The sequence below is a fragment of the Macrosteles quadrilineatus genome, unplaced genomic scaffold (assembly GCF_028750875.1).
Source record: "Macrosteles quadrilineatus isolate MER2022 unplaced genomic scaffold, UCM_ALF_1.0 Scaffold_2__2_contigs__length_208266976, whole genome shotgun sequence".
Classification (NCBI taxonomy): Eukaryota; Metazoa; Arthropoda; class Insecta; order Hemiptera; family Cicadellidae; genus Macrosteles; species Macrosteles quadrilineatus.
The window spans coordinates 74,100,840-74,118,904 of NW_026542595.1; the positions used below are offsets into that span (position 1 = coordinate 74,100,840).

The 18,065-nt window shown below is 33.3% G+C and overlaps 1 protein-coding gene across 5 annotated transcripts in view; it reads right to left on the reverse strand.

The window, feature by feature from the left end:
* The window catches only part of LOC128985833 (prothoracicostatic peptides-like), a 301,184-nt gene that overhangs the window by 18,980 nt on the left and 264,139 nt on the right, over positions 1-18,065 (reverse strand). For all 5 annotated transcript variants that reach the window (XM_054405760.1, XM_054405761.1, XM_054405757.1 and 2 more), the window contains one exon: positions 6,651-6,778. In XM_054405760.1, the coding sequence (XP_054261735.1) occupies positions 6,651-6,773 (123 nt within the window). In that variant the 5' untranslated portion in view covers positions 6,774-6,778. The remainder of the gene's footprint in view (positions 1-6,650; positions 6,779-18,065) is intronic.

Genomic DNA, 18,065 nt, shown 5'->3' on the forward strand with positions numbered 1-18,065 from the left:
TAAGAAAGGAATACCTAGTCTTGCCGCAGCACGGTTGCAACGATGGGCATTGATATTATCAACCTACAACTTTGAAGTTCGATATCGAAAAGGATCTGAGGTATCACATGCGGATGCATTGTCAAGATTACCCCTACCCATGGATGAATCCCTGGAATTGGAAGCTAACTGTGTCGCCCATGTGGAGGAATGCTTGTAGGTATTCAACTGCCAATTGGTGAGTGAAAATCCACTTACTTCTGTAGATGTAGCAAGATTTACTGGCAGAGATCCACTTTTATCTAGAGTCCGTGATTTATTGTGGCATGGCTGGAGAGATATAAAAGACCCTAAGTTGACTCCTTATTTAAAGAGGAAGGATGAGTTGTCCATTGAGGCTAATTGTGTATTATGGGGTTCTCGAGTTGTAATTCCTGATAAACTTAGAGACAATGTGCTTCGGTTGTTACATGACCAACATCCTGGTATTGTAAGAATGAAAATGCTCGCAAGAAGCTACGTTTGGTGGCCTGGTCTTGAACCAGCGATTGAGAGTATGGTTAGATCATGTCATATCTGTCAGAGTTCTCGGAACTCGTCTGTGAAGGTTCCATTGCAGCAGTGGCCTAAGTCCACAAGGAGGTGGCAGCGTGTACATATTGATTTTGCTGAGGAGCCTACTTCTAGACAACAAATGCTTGTACTAGTAGATACTTATTCTCGGTGGATCGAGGTATTTTTGATGAATTCTACTACCACTTCCAGTACAGTTTCCCGTCTTCGAACCCTGTTTGCTTCTTATGGGTTACCTGAAGAGCTAGTTTCTGATAACCAAGCTACCTTTACTAGTTCCGAATTTAGAGAGTTTTTGGCTAAGAATGGAGTTAAATTTACGTTAACACCACCCTATCATCCTGCTTCCAATGGTTCTGCTGAGCGCAGTGTTCAAATTGTCAAGAAAAATCTACTTCGACAAGTTTTGGGAGAGAGTGCCACAGGTTCCATTACCTTACAGCACAAGTTGGACAATTTCTTGATTTCGTATCGTAACACCCCTTGCTCTGTAACGGGGCTCACACCAGCTGAAATGTTCCTGAATTGGAAGCCTAGGACGAAGTTAACCTTACTCAAGCCTAACTTGCAAGAGACGATACATCGACAGATGGATCGACAGAAGAAGTATGCGGATAGGAGTAGAGGAAAGTTCCGAAGTTTTGAGGAAGGAGAATTGGTATTGGTTCGAACAGTAAGGAATGAGAAGGTATCTTGGGTGCCAGGGAAGATTTTACAAAAGCGTAGCCCAGTAACTTACATTGTGTCATCACTGGGGCGCACACGGGTTTGTCATGCTGACCATCTACGAACCCGGGAATATTCCCTTCAAGAAGAGGAGCCTACTGTTCCACCCGTCCGGAGTTGCTACACTCCAGGAACACCCGCAAGGAGGAATGTAAATGAAAAACCAGCCTCTCCGGAGAAACAATCGCCGCAGAAGAAGTCCACGTCAGACGAACCACCAGTGGCAGAACTTCCGCCTCCCGTTGTGCAGTGCAGTCCGCCACAACTAAGACGTTCTGACAGGACTGTGAAGAAGCCTGCGCGGCTTGATTTGTAGGCCTTAGCAGAAATAAGGCGCAGAAGAATTGGTACTTATGGATTAAACGGAGGCCACATTTTGTCAGCGCGCTGCGGCGGTTATGTTAGGTTGGGTTATCATAATAGAAAGTACTCGTCTGGTATCGTTCGATTCATAACGAAGCGAGGAAAGTCCTACACACATAATATTTACGATAACCCAACCTAACATAACCGCCGCAGCGCGCTGACAAAATGTGGCCTCCGTTTAATCCATAAGTACCGAAGAATTTTTAGTTATGTTTTATGAAGTTATTGATTTTTGAGTTGCCAATAATTATTAGGCCAAGTTTTATTTAAAGTACTTTTGAGTTTGGCCTACCAAGTTTTTAATTTTTATCTGGTCAAGTGAAGAATCACCAATTTTTAGTTGTGGCGAGTGTGATATATTTTAAAGTTATATGCACTAGCAGAAAGTAGTGCTATTTAGTTTGTGTGTGTGGCTGCACTGCCAACGCAATGACGTCACAGCTGATGTCTCTGAACCGGCCTCAGTTCTACGTTATCTACCAGGTTAGTCGCAGTCTATTTATATGGTGCGGTTCTTTTAACTAGTAGTGATAGAACATAATAATAAGTATATTTTCTAAGTACAACTTTCTTAAGTATTTTTCTGCTTTTGCATAACAATACTGACAATAAACTGAGTAAATGTGGTTATATCCACAATATGCAAGTAAAGGTTTAATGAATGTCTTATAAACAATTTTAACTGATGTTTCGAATGAAAATTATAACACAAGTCACGAACATACACAATGTTATTTCTCCATACAGTCCCTGTAGAGTTACATACTCAATTGCTACACAAATAACAACTTGCTTCAAACCAAACTTTCCACTCTTTAATATTCAACTGGGTGCTAACAAAACTTAGTTTTTTATGTTTTGTTTGTGGAATAAAATACACTGAGTGATCTATAACTAATCAAACTCCTCGAAGTATTGTATTTTAGATTGTTGTGGGATTAATTCCATCCCTTGCGAATGAAGATTGGCCTACAGCTCCTCTTGATCGATTTTCAATTAAAGCACCACAGCTCAATCTAATTTATTTATAACTCTTATTAGAAGAAAAGAAATAAATAATTTTACATGAAGTTTACATCTAAAATGATTGTTTTTGATAATAAACACACTTGTAATTCGATTCGGTCCCATTGGACGTATTGTAGCCTAAACACATTACACCATGTGCAATCTATAGCAGCGTGTGTCAGTTCCTGTAATGATATAATCTACAACTAGTGACAGGACATAATTGTCGACACGTCATGGACTCATCGCCGCTTCCCTAGCAAAGTATGTCAGCATTATTGGTGATAGTCGTCAGTACTAATTTTAACTTTTTATTGGGATCAAATTTTGTTTCGTTGTCAGGTCGTAAAATAAGGAAATTGGTCGTCATAGATAGATTTGTCCTATTGCATGTTTGAACAATTTATTTCCCATTCATTTTGGGAGCTAGTTGGTGTAGTCAGAGTGTTGGGCTTCGGCCCCTAAGACTCCAGGATCAAATCACGGAAATCAATAGTGGATTTTTGCTATAAAAATCATTTTTAATGCCGCATTCCTCTAATTGTGCCTAGTTTCAAGTAATTTGTTAAATGGTTTTGGACTAGAAAATAGCACCTAAGACGTGTAGGCATAAAAGTACAGATTTATTTCATGTTCCTTATTAAAGAAACAATATTTTTTAAGTATCGTCGGAAAAGCTATAATTAATTATTACATTGGATGCAGTAACAATCGATCAATGTTGTATACTATAATAATGATTGATGATTCATTTTAATTTCAGGCGGTAAATAGATGTAAAATAATTGTATAATAAAAAAGCTGTATCCATATATAAATAAAGATAAAAATCTTCAATTTCCTTAAAATTTTCAAAGTTTCCCTACAATATAAATCACTGCTTGTACATTAAATTTCCCATATTAGTAATACAAAGTTACACACCAAAAATATGCTTCAATACCACCGAGTATAAAGTATGTAGCCTCCTTCATTTTTATGGTTATGTCCAGATAACAGTCTGTGGTTGTAGATGACGTCATTAAGGGACTTGACAGTTGCTGTTATAGCTACTTTGACACGTATTATATCTAACTTCATTACATCCACTACAACAATCTATCTATAGCTACTCTGATAATATTTAAGCGAGTTTAACAATGATTCAGGGAGTTCATTACGACAAATTATTGTACTTCGAGTCGATTTGATATTTATGATGATTATGTTTTCGAGAAACATGTGACAATATGAGGAACAAGCATTTAGCATAACAGTAAAATGTAATGTCTTAAAAAAAATTTTAGCTACAAATTTCGAAGGTTAATGTGTACTTGAAATACAAATGTTTATTTATGGTTATTTATGGTTGTTTTTTATGTTGATTCAGTAATGTTCTGTTTTTTGTTGTTTTTATTTTAGAAAATTGTAATTACGTATTTATAAATCTGCGTACGGTATTGATTATAATTATTGTATTGAAATGGAAAATAGGTCATCCAATTGTAAAAGTTGTAAAAAAAAAAAAAAATTATGTTGTATATAAACGACAGTTCATCACTAGTTTTGTTATGTAATATTAAAAATTTTACAAATTAAGTGTTGTGTGAACCAAAATTATACCAAAGACACCATAACTGAGTCAATTTTAAATCATTTATAAGGAAATAGAAAACGTAAAAACATAATTTTCTCAAGGAGAACGCATGAATACAGTAATCGTACACGATGTTGTGAAGACAAAGTTTATAAATGAAGCTGGCCCTGACCCGCCACAAGGCAGATGTAATTGAGTGAGATGATTGCACAGCATGTAGCCTAGACAGCGCAAGACACTTCTCTTGTATGTCTCCGACTTGGTACTATTTTTATGTATCGAGCATTGGTTTGAAACATATACTTTTCATTGAATAATTTTAAACCTTTTGAAAAGAAAAAACTGCGAATTTAGTTGTAAGAAAGATAAATACTGAGGGGAATTACTTTAGGCATTCAACTACAGTACTAAGGAAACAGCGTAGATAAAAAACCGCTTGGTACTTAAACACTCTTTCGTCTCTTTGTTGGAACTGTGTGAACCTATTTAATCTCAAATCAGAGTTTTTTGGATGTTAGTTTTCTGTTGAATTGCATTTCAAATTGACTAAGCTTTTGAAATTTGTTTGTCTTGTAAAAACTTGCCTGTAAATAATAGTCTAATCAATTAATTATTTTATTAATTTGACAAACTATATTACACCAACCGTAAATTATATGTTACCGTTACAGCAGTTTGACATAGACATTAAACCGATCGCGTTTTTCTTTCAAATAAATAGGAGCCAGAGAATTCCGCATCGAATCATCATCAAGAAAACTTACTGATTTATTTGGAACTGGATTACTTGAAAGTTTCAACAAAGAACCAAAGAAAGACACTTTTAAAGCAGATTATAAACTTTAAGCCACGTTTCACGACAACTGAATATTTCATAAAGAGATTGGACAATGATCTGTGTACTACATTGAATGATCTGTGTATTACGTGATTGTTTGAGTTAAACTTTATTTGTTATTTACTACGTGTATGGCTTTATTTTTAATTTACCGTAGATTTAAATAAGTCTTTTGAAGTAAGCAAACCTGAGGTATAAAATGCCAAATTTGACTTTGGCTATTTATGCTGTTAGCCTTTACTTACCACTGTGTTGCCGGGATAGGTTGTGAAATATGGATTTCTGGCATTTAGATGTATCAGCGTAAATAAGGCATAACAATATTCTATGTTAATTCTATTGAACATGTTTCATAGATTTCTTCATTTTGATACTGTTTTTATAACATGACTTGTGTAGGTCTCCAGACTGAACGTTATGGCGTAAATGCAATCATGTCTTAAGAAAAATAATAAATTGTCATTTTGTCAGCTATAAATAATTTATGTCGTTATCTACCTTTTTTGGTACTTTCCTGTTAAAGGGAACATCCATTATTATCGATGATTTATTTTCGATATATCTATAGTTTTGTTTTCCATCCGATATATTGATAGTAACAAATTGAAACATATCAGCTGACAAGTACGATATAGGATACAGTAAATAAATATTGTTCAGTATCAATAAACAATAAAAAAAAAAAATTAGCCTATATTAAAATGAAACTGTTCTAAACCAACCTAACCAACCAAACTTGCTGTAACATTTCAAAAATCTGGTTGATAGCCTATTCCCCATATGCATTTTCTCTTCTGTTATCAAATGGAATTTTGAAACGGTAACTTAGCCTATACAGCAAGTTTGGTTAGTTATGTTAGGTTAGTTTAGAATAGTTCCATGTCCTAATCCAATATATAGGCTATTTTTTTTGCCTAGACAAGGTTAGTTCCTAATTTGTAATTTAAATGCGTTTGAAGATATTAAGACAGAAGGAATACCAATCGTGAAGTAAAACAAAAATATCGATATATCGAAAATAAATCAGCGATAATAATGAATGTTCCCTTTAACAGGAAAGTACCGAATAGGGACAGCAATTAAACAGCTGATTACGATTGAATATAATCTAACATACTCTCTTGTCATGGTAGGTATTTTGATACTGAAGTAGACGAGTATACTCCCACGTTTGTGGTACAGATCCAGCCGTTTAGTTACTTAAAGAGGATATAGTTAATGAGCTTATCATGGGGGTTAAATACTATTTTATCCTATACATTTTTCTAACTGCGGAAATTGCTTTAGTCATCAACATGGTATCATAGATAAAACATAGTGTTGGTTAGTCTATGATGGTATCCTGTCAGACGTGATTCATTTCATAGTTGGATTATAAAGTAATTGAAATAGAATTATTTATCAGAACACTTTTAGTATTTTTTTTTTTCAAATAAGCTTTTTCTTTTCTATTGAACCGGCCACAATCTTAACTTAGGAATGAAATATCTTATTTACTGTGGTATCTGTAGTTATTGCCGACCTTTGTCATTATACAAACCTTTGCCCTATTTTGTGTATAAACACTCCTAGCGAGTAACTCACCGCTAAATGATCGGCAACACTCTGTAGTGAGGACGAGGAAGGCTGAGATTCGTCACCTAGAGTTCCGACCACTGCCGCTAGTAGCGCTAGAAGCAGCATCCATATGCTTCCACCATGCTGCATCCTCTCTGAAACCCAACATTACTTGGTTATTTCCAATTCCATCTACTGCAACTACAGATAGTAGCATCATAAATATGTTTTCCCCTTGCTGCAGCATCCCTGTAACACAAAAATGATTTGTATACTGCTTATTCCATACACAGCCGCTAGTAGCGCTAGAAGCAGCATCCATATGCTTCCACCATGCTGCATCCTCTCTGAAACATAACATTACTTGGTTATTTCCAATTCCATCTACTGCAACTACAGATAGTAGTATCATAAATATGTTTCCCCTTGCTGCAGCATCCCTGTAACACAAAAATGATTTGTATACTGCTTATTCCATACACAGCCGCTAGTAGCGCTAAGGGTAGCATTCATATTCTTCCTTGCTTTGTCTCATTTCAATTCTGTAACAATCATGGCTTGGTTATCTCTAGTTCCTACCACTTACGCTGTAAGTGCTATACACTTCATTTATACAGTTACACCTGCTGTCATGCTTACTAAAACACAAAATCGTTTGTTTTTCTTTATTTTAATGCTCTCTCTTGGTTCAATATTACAGTACTAGCTGTTTCACGATTCCCTGTATCATTACAAACCTTCACTCATACATTTAAGCTCAATATTTGTACCCTGACTCCTGAACTGGAATGCTCAAATAATTTTTTTCCTGTCCAGAAATAGCATATCGGATACACTGATACGGTTGGTACGGTGCGTCAACTGTTTGCAGGTAGAAAGACTTAATAAGATCTTTCTACATGACAAACTAATAAATTCTAAGTAAAAGAAAGATTATTTATATTGGCCAGATATAGTTTGCATTAATTTAAGACAGGAGTATTGAAATATGAGAAAAGTGTCAAAGTAAAGAAAAAATGTAAAAATGATTACGATATCTGAACGGATTGACAGCGATAATCGAACCTAGTCAAACATTTGTGATTGATTGATTGTTGTCTCTACACAGCCTGAGACAGGTTCATTAGCTTAGGTAATAATCTCACACCTGGCGAGCAGACGTCTGCTGTGAACGTCTGAAACTGAGTGTGATAATAGTCTTGCACAAGCTGCAATACGATTACTATAGCGTATAGTAACCGTCCGATAAATAATATAATACAAATGACCCAGCGTGTTGTAAACGCTCGATTAACTATGAAATACAATTGATTAGTGTTTCGTAATAGTCAGATAATTAAATATTATGCAAAGAATAAGTGTAACAAAAGTCCGACGCGTGTTATAATACTACAAGTGGAATTGCATGACGTAACAGTTCAATGAATAATAATCTATGTAGAGCGAATCGAGATAGTGCATAACAATAGTGATGTGTACATAAAGTACAGCAATAACATTATCAATTATCAATAAGGAGATTAGGCCAGTAATTTATTGATTAAAAACATTTACCTGGATAAAAATATACTGTGATGCTATAGCAGCTGTAAAAGTAAATATTTATATGTTACCTAATAGGTTGTGCTCTGAAGAATTTAAACGTATAATTAAACTTGTACATATTAATAATATGTATTTTAGGTCTAGACAAAAGTTAACATATAAAAAAATCTTGGATATGCCAGTAATTGAACTTTACAACATAACAAATGTTTGTTCTGGACTAATCCTGTTTTAGGACTACTTCTACAACCTGATTCGTCTAGATTGAAAATCATACTTGGCTTGTTCAGAATGTCATCAACTTTTTCATCTTATAAAAATAACGCAAGTTCTTTGGCCTATCCTTTTAACTTCTCCTCAGTAGCCTGTGCTCAGCCTCTATTAATTACCTCAGCGTGGCATTGTGTTAGACTAGGGTGTCTTTTGAGGAAACTCGTTATCCATGAATATCCTGGTTTGTTATTGGGGAAGGGAGTGGGTCTGTGGTCTTCAGTGACATTATTTTGAACTGTCTCGATTAATGATCTACTATTTAGAGGGAACCACATTTGCATTAGCAACTGTGTATCTACATAATATGTCTTCCTCTGTGGTTAAAAGCACGGTAGAAGGTCCCTTTTCCTTATGTTCAGGAGTTTTTTCTTTTACTTTATACTGCAGAGTAGAAAATTTGGTTGCTTATTTAACTATCTCATTAATACATTAATACTTTAATACTTTTCAATGAAATGGTGACCATATCGCATGAATATCGCACAGAGATGACCATCTGGATCTCCATCATCCGTTGATTTTCATTTAGCCGGGTCATTTCCGCAAAATTTTAGAAAATGAGGCTTTAACTAGTTTATACTGCATATATGTGATCAATTACTAGCTATGAATGGATATCCAGTAATTTATCAATTTCTGGCTGAGGGTCCATTTTCTTAATCAGTAATTATAAAGTGACCTAAGTAATAACATACATGTAACTTTCAATAACCAATTGACTAGAACGTAAGAACATCTTTCAAACATCAAAAATAACTCACTTTAGTTTTATTTGATCAGTTGTTAACTGTTTTATTAAGACTTAAAACTCACATATGCATGAAGCAGCTCTTCTTAGTATTAAGGTGCATAATTGGAAGTATAGTTAAGATAAAAAAAATCACACAAAAACCCTGAAAAAATTGGAGAATGCACAACATATGATTTGTACACCATCCGAGCATTACACTGGGGAGGGGAGTATTCACTCATACCACCACAACAAACCTTATTATAACCTAAAACTAAGCAGGATGATCTATTACTGGCAAATCACTTAGTGCGAAGCATTAGCCCAGCCATAAGTTGATATAAAATTATGTTAATCTATTAAATAAATCCGATATATAGTTTTAACTATAAATTTAAATTTAAATTTCAAAAATTGAACTGAGTCCAACAGCATTTTTAGTTGACAACAGTAATGTAAAATAATACTAACATTGTTGACACAATTGATTCAATATAATTATGAATGATTAATTAAACTTGTTCGACGTTCATATTTAATTTCATTATTTCAGTTGGCATGTCGTGAACGTTAGGCCTATGTATTAATATTATGTTATTTGATACGAATATATTTAGGACAGTATTTTTTTCTTTTAAGTAGTTTTAAAGTCATCTTGATATTCAAACGAAAATGATATTAGTTTGGGGATTGCAATCTCGGACTGGAATGTAATATTGAGGAAGCTGAGAGCCCAAACACTAACACTGGCTAACAACTTGAGTCTCTGGAACACACTGCAGCGGCCACTGAGTGTATTTGTAAACGTAGAAAATTTGAGCCGTAAACGTACATGTAACATCCCATGTTTACTACAGTACACTATACTATGACAGTATACCTTAAAATAGGATTAATTTACTAATTGGATTATTATTTAAAGTAATATTATCATGGACATGATTTTTCTCTAATCCCGTGTTGAGTAACAACCATTATTTCCACTCAACAAGTGGTTAAAATCTAAATTGCTTTTGTTCAGCCTTGCCAAGCAATTAATATTGCGAAACAGTATACATTAAAACTCATCAAAACCAACAAACCCTTAGCGAGATAAATACACCTCTGAGAATTTGCATTTAAAATTGTTTAAATCTAAAACGTCCAATGAAAATAATTTATTTACATAGTTCAACATTTAGATTTTAACCATGATACTAGGTTAGTTTTCTATTTTTCATTGGCACTAGTGCTGTATTCATAAGATTGTAAACTGCAATAAATTGCAATGGTAAGGGGGTGGATTTTTTTTTGTGTAATACGAATTTAAGTTGTATAGTTGGCTTTACTGTTCATTATTCTCTCTAAGTCGTAATAGGTAACTTTAAATATTATATGAAATAGATAATTAGATAGATAATAATAAATATTAAATAGAAAATTAACAATATAGAATGATTTGTTCGCCTACTTTGATCCTTATTGTTTTCCAAACAAATCTATAGTCCTGGCCAATTTACTACTTAAAATTTGTGTGAGCCCATTTCAATTCTGTTTCTGATAAATTTGGATTCACTATATTATTTTCATTAGCACTTAATTTTTTTTTGTGAATTTCTTCTCTGGTTTTCAAGTGTTTTGACAAAATTTGGACCACTTGTGAGGAAAAAATTTGTAATTAATATTATTTAATAATTTGTCTAAAATCTTTGGACATTTTATAGACTGCCTGCATCTTATCAATTCGTAACATAGGCACTAATTAATAGACCTATATTCTGGTCCTATTTACTCTATGGTTGGCGCCCGCTGGGAGGCTATATGATGTGGTTGTGAGGCTAGTATAGCCGTCAACTGTAGGCGGGCGTTGATTAATTATTGTGGCCTACACTAAATATAGCAGGTGTATATCCTTTGTGGCTACAATTGTGAGTATAACAATAATATGCGCATACTTAAGGGATGTATATAGTTTAGTGCCTTTAGATGATATATTTGAAACAAATAGGCTTATGTTGATCTAAATCTTAAAATCTCTATTTGGAGAAAGTCAGCGAAATGTTTTCTTCTAAACTCTCAACAATAAAATTATTTAGTCTTTCATCAAAGCATTTTTCAGAAAACTAAAGTCTATTTCACTCCATAGAAATATTGGTAAGTATCTTCCTTCAAATAAAAAGAAATATATATATTTACAAACTCACTCTGAGACTCCAAACGTTGGATATACATTTTTAAGTAATTCTCTGGCGGATTTTTAAATAACCAAGAGGAGATATTAATAAATTTTAATCAATCTAAAAAAAATAAACAACTATTAAATTCTTAGTGTTTATAAAATCAATTAAATGCCTTTAAGTTCTCTAAATCAGTAAAAAATAGGGGTATTCATTTTTATCCATTATAAGTAACAAAGCAACAATAACCATACCATCGAAAACGTTCTTAAGGCTTAGTATATAATTGAAACCAATCAAATTTTTTAAAAGTAAATGGGATAATCAATGAGTAATATATTGATTACCTTACTTAAATTGAAAGTCAAATTAGGTTCAAACTTAAAGTTACGATGGAAGATTGATTGATGAGGACTTAATGAAATGAAAACACCCACGTTTTAAAGTTGTCAATACAGGTTTAATTAAACTTAGTGACACTATGTTTTTTACAAGTAAATCAGTGTTCGAGAACTTGTAATTAGGTACTTGAAAGAAATAGAAGTTTTGAAACGAGAACACTACGCAGAATGTTATTTAATATAGAAAAAACAAATCAGAGCATTAATCGATTTTGGGGGAAATCTATTTATTATCTCCCAAGTACGCAGTCTGCCATTCTAACAACTGGTTTACGCAAGATACAGTGCATCTCTACAAACCTACCAAGTGATAGTGGTTTATGCGGTGTGGTAATGCATTGGTTTCACCAGTGGTGTGGTTATGTAGTATGGTTAACACATATAGTATGGTGGTAAAGCTTATACTCATTTTTTATTAAGAAACCTACGAGACATTCAAGAAAATACCACGTGTTACGGATTTTATCGATGACTTTAATGCTACCTCTGCTTTCACTCATTATTTCCTCGTCATACATACTTCCTGGCCAAAAACCAGTTGGATAATATTTTTTCAGTAAAAGCTGTTCCATTTTACTATTGGAAGTCTGTTTAATACCAACTCTCACTTTGATACCCCGTTGAAGACAAAATACGAGAGACAACCTCAGGACACCTCAGGTTAGTACACATTGAATGGCAAACGCTCTTTTGACAATGGGCTGGACCAACCCCCTGTTACTTTATGTACAACCTTCTATTATTAAAGTTTATCTAAAAAAAAAAAAAAAAAAAAAAACTAACAGACACCCATATTTTATGCTACTTAGTCTTGTTTGCCATAACACACCAACGAGCTTTCTAAATTATTATATAATAGTTAGAAAACAGAGTAATAACTTTGATCGAATATGATGTTTTAAAGGAAGTAGGATATTGGAACCAATATTAAGGACTGAAATTTAAAACTATACTGTCATACCATGGTTTACGAAAACAGTTTGAATATTTGAATGTAAACAATATGTTTTGTTTTAAATTGGTTTCAAGCCAAAATAAAGACAGTCGCAAACAATTTTAAAATTTGTTTTTGATCTTGACACCCTGTTAAAACTTCCACAAAAAAAAACAAAAACCTCAGCAATCAGCTAGTTTATACAAATTTGGTAATCATAATATTAAGTGTATTCTCTAAACTTAGCAACTTTGGAAGCTGGAGCTCTAGGAGAGTTTAAAGATAGAAATGGACATTCTGTGGTATAATAACACTATTCCTGGAAACTTTCAGGTTTAATTGGCCCAGCAGTTTCCTCGTCACTGTTCATGTGACATACAAAAATCCAAACTTTCACACTTAATAGTTTTACACGTATGAAATAAAATTTGTTGATCCTAGAGAGAGATATTTTAAGCCTCTTTAAAATTGGAAACTAAATATTTAAAATGTTGTTGCTTTATCATTAAATTAAGCCTATAGAATTACTTCTGGAAAAAATAATTTACTGATTAAAAATAGTTTAACACCTTTAAGAGTTAGTCAACACTATCCTCGAACGAAAGATCAAATCTGTGATAATGCCTAAGAAGAAAACTACAGTACCAGTATCTAACAACTTATTTTATTGTTGGATAAAACTGCTATCAATAGCTTGAGCCATTACAGTACTTATTTACTAACCAAGTTCAGTTTTTAATCATTAAATTTTGCAGATTTAATCTATTAACAAGCAATACGAAATACATAACACATATCCGTATAATAATATATCAATATGGTAATTGATATGTGAAATGGCGGATTTTATGAAACGTGTTTCTGTACTACTTAATTTATTTGCACTTTTTGGTAAATGCTAGAATTCCTATCCAGTAAATGAAACTGACTATCCATTTCGGTCATTATCAGGCCCGATTGAAAACCGTCTTGAAAAAAATTATGCATAGGTGTAAATATATCGAGTACTTTGGAATGTCCTTTGATGTATCCGCACAACAGCATTTACACATGAAATGCCAAAACAAATTCATAACTTAATATAAATAATATTTGATCATGATGATTGAGAGGTACCATCTTGTGTATTCTATTGTTAGCCTAAGTCAGGCTGTTGGTTATCAGTAGAGTGAAGATACTTGTGACAGTTTGACACAGAGGTTTGTCCCTCGCAAGTTTACTTACATCACTTAGTGGCCAACACAAACAATGAAGTTTCTATCGTCAGTTGACTAGTAGCTATCAACATTGCAAGTATACTGTACGGTTTTATTTGTATTGATCGAATTAGATTATGCTAAGCAGCAAAATTTGGCAACACATAAAAAATTGTTTTCAACTTTTTTAATCCAATGTTTTTGTCATAAGCGTTTTATGTGTTTCGTAATGGAAATGGAACGGTTAAATTCTTGGTGTTGTTAATATCTGACTTTTACTATTTCACAATGTGTTGCTGGTAGCCTGCCAAAGACTATAATAAACATATGTTTGGTTTGAAGCTTATTAACAATCATCAATAAACAATTAATTGACGCTTGTAGAAGTGTGTGATAGTGAACGTAAGGGAAGTATGACGTGTCATTAAACGCAATGTTAATTCTGCAATTTTTAGGTACACTTTACAAAATAACTGTTACATCTAGGGACTTGAAGTTAAACATATCTATTATACACATGTTTGTCTATATTGTGTGTGTACCTTTGTTATTTTTTGCTCCTCTTGATTCCGCTAAAATATTGTTTAGATTGTTACCTTATTTTTATATTTTCCATATTCATCATAGTTACCTAATTAGAGTGTTAAAATAGATTCACAACGTTTATTGAACAAGATCAAACTATGGTACAAATTTGAATTCTCTTATTACTCAAATATTTTTTGAAAAAGGTATGTACAAAAAAAATGGCAAAAATTTAGTTTTCGAGATATTTAGTTTTTAAAGCCTAAACTATGTAAAAAAGTAGAACATACTCATTAAATATCAGCTATTATAGGTCCACATGCTAGATATTTTCTTCCTCCTCTAGCTTCCTTCTAGGATTTCCTTTGCTACATTCTCCATATCCTCAGTCCCTTTTTCGGGTTTTCTGCACCTGAGCTCATCGAGTATTTTGAGATCAAGTACGCACTAATATTATTGTTTCTCCTTATGGCTACGCCATAAAATATTTGGAGTTCATCGATTGCGTTTAACGTAAGCTGGTTTATACCAGTTAATCGTTTTCTGTCTTCCAAATCTCCTTTTGTTTCCTTGTGAATTCTTTTCAGCCGCGTTCCCACGTGCATATATGGCCTACACACTCTTGAATTTCATTTTCACCATAAGGTTCAGTAATACTTTGGAAACTCTTACTGTCTCCATCTCCTAGGAAAGTTTTACATGAAAATGTCTTAGCACACTTTATTTCGTTCCAATAACCGTAGGCAAATATTTCGTACATCAGCTAGCTCAGTGGTAACTACCAGAAAATTAGTTTACAATATAATCACCATATTTTTGTCAAATGTCCAGAATCGAACCGGTGACGTTCAGATTTTAAAGGCGAGCGCTACATATAAATATTGTATCAGATACGGACCACCCCAATCGAAATTAATATACTTATTTCTGACTAGATGAGTAACAATCATGTAATAAATCTCAAGACAAACTTAACATTGGATTACAAGTTTAATATCACAACATATTTTCCTGTTAAATCCACCCTAAATTTTAGAACCTGAGTCACAGTTTGACTCAGTGGTCCCCATACATCATGGTAACGTATTGTTCCGCATGGCTGATTTAAACTTATGTGAGATGATATTGGTCGGGGTCAGATTTGTTGCCGTCAAGATGACACCGGCGTGAAAAATGTCAATTCTATCCAATTTTTATAATCCTTTGGTAGGAAATTGTATTTATTTTTTGTCAAAATTCAAAGATATATATTTTTGTAATTTGTAATGTAATCTAACTCAAGACCGGCCTAGTCTATCTCCTGTTTATTTGACATTGTTAATAACTCTCGTTTTATCCCTATTAGTTACTAAAATGCATTATTTAATTTTCTGAAGGGATTAAGGTATGCAAAACCATTAATATAAATTTATTTACAGTTTGAAAATTGTTATAACAGCTTCGTTTAACCTGAACATTTTCGTAGCGATAAAATTTCCTACGACAATTTAATTTCGTTAGTATAATAAACAACTTCCATGTTATGCCTAAGATTAGTTTTAATATACCGATTGAAAACGGATACCCAAAGTAAAAGCTTTGATTATACCCGATAAAGGGAAATGGTCAATACACCGCTCGGAGAAGAAATATTTTAATGTAGTTTCAGGGACAGACATAGCCCGGGACGGTAAAGGAGTCAATTTCATGCGCCTTGGCTTCCCAAACGAGATATGAAAAGGTTTTCTCCCTTGCTACAATACTTCATATGTCTACGGGGCTTCGAAATATTGCTTGGTTGTTTTTGGAATATGATTGTTTAAATATAGTGTTTACAAAATAAAACCTCTCCGAACTCATGCACACCCGAATCGTAGACTCAATACAATTTTTCATTTGCCAATTTTCTTTCATTGTTTAGTATGAATTTACACATCACAATTTTGTTGATTACCGCTAGCAAATTTAAGGTGAGTAATCTAAAAGGTTAAAAGGTTTAATTTAAATTTAAACTAATTACAAATAATTGTTATATTATAACGTTTCAGTAACAATTAAAATTCTTACAGCCGTATAAATTTAGATTCATTATTTTACGTACAACGTAAGATTGTATAAATAACAAACTCCATCGCCGCCTCCTATCAAAGGTCCGGTCGAGCGTGCTGATAGCAGCAAGGACAATACACTCAGGATGACGTCATCCGATGCCCCTACAATAGGATGTGACGCCATGTTTACCTCTATAACATTAGATTGTTCGTTCAAATTAAACATTTACATTTTAGGTCTATGCAGTGTTGACTTAAAAAAAAAACTGTCTGAAAAGATTAGTATACAAACATAGTGGGAAAAGATAGCGGTCATCAAACCAAATAAAAATACTCTACTGCATGTTATATATTTTAAATAAATCATTCAATAATCATTTTCTTAATTATTCATTGATTCAAAATATTGAAACACTGAATTTTGTCTTCAGAAGATTTACAAGGATGACTGTTACATCTATAAGTGATTAATCTTAATTGTTCGTAAAAAGGCAACAATTCTATAACAGCCCTGAATTTATAATATTGAAGATTTCGATTAACTCTTTGTATATTTTAAAATATATAGACATTGTGAATGTAGTTTCTGTTTTTTTTTTTACCTATTAGAATTGTGCGATTTCCGTCAGAGAGTGAAATTGAATATTGACAATAAAGCCACCATTAAAATTCATCAACCACGTTTGAACAAGCATATCCTTTTAGATACCAGTAGTGTTATGAATTCTGAAGGCTTTTTCATGTACTAGTGTCCCTGTTGATCGAAATCGAGCAATTGCTAAGTATTACATGCATTATTTTAAAACGAATAACAGTCATAATTTTTAATGACTTTAAAAGATTCGACTCAAAGATTATGGAATACTCAAGAGGTACATAACATATCAATATAATCAACATTTCTTGTAAATATCTTATCATTTTTCAAAAGCTGATCTTGTTATTTAGCGTTTTCTACAAATAGCCTTACTTACGCATTAGGTTGTCCATCATAATAAAAAAACACATTATTTATATTTCTTCTCCTTGGTGGTGTTCTATGACATTCCTATGTTTCTATTGTTTCCAAATCGGCTCGTTCAATTATTACTAAGAAAATGCAGCACAGTGTCAATTCAGTTTTAGTTTTAGTTTTAGTTTTAGTATATCAATTTATCCAGGCTCTCTCGTTCTTTCCATTGTAATATTTATTATTAGGCTGCGAAGGCCCGTGGATGGAACATTTAATGAAAATTTAACCCGTGGGTTAGGTTACGTTAGGTTGGGTTAGGTTAGGTTAGGTTATGTTATGTTAGGCTAGGTTAGGTTAGGTAAGGTTAGGTTAGAGTAGAGAGTAAATGTCTCTTCTGGAACTTGATTTTTGGAAAAACACTGTCTCTTCTGGAACCGAGCTTTTTGTTTCAAAAGGCGAGTGCATTTCCGCTAACAAGGCTTGAGTAGTGTAGCGTCGCGGTCAGCTGGTGTCTAGTAGCCTCTTCATTTCTATTTCGATAAATAATGGAGTAAATCCAATTATATTTTCCCAATTGCATAAGTGAAAAATCAAATGAGAGACCACTTTTAAAATTTAAACCATCGATCGCAGGTATATGAAACAATCTATTTTTTCATCAACATGAACTAGAGACTGATGCTGTCTTACATACCAAATA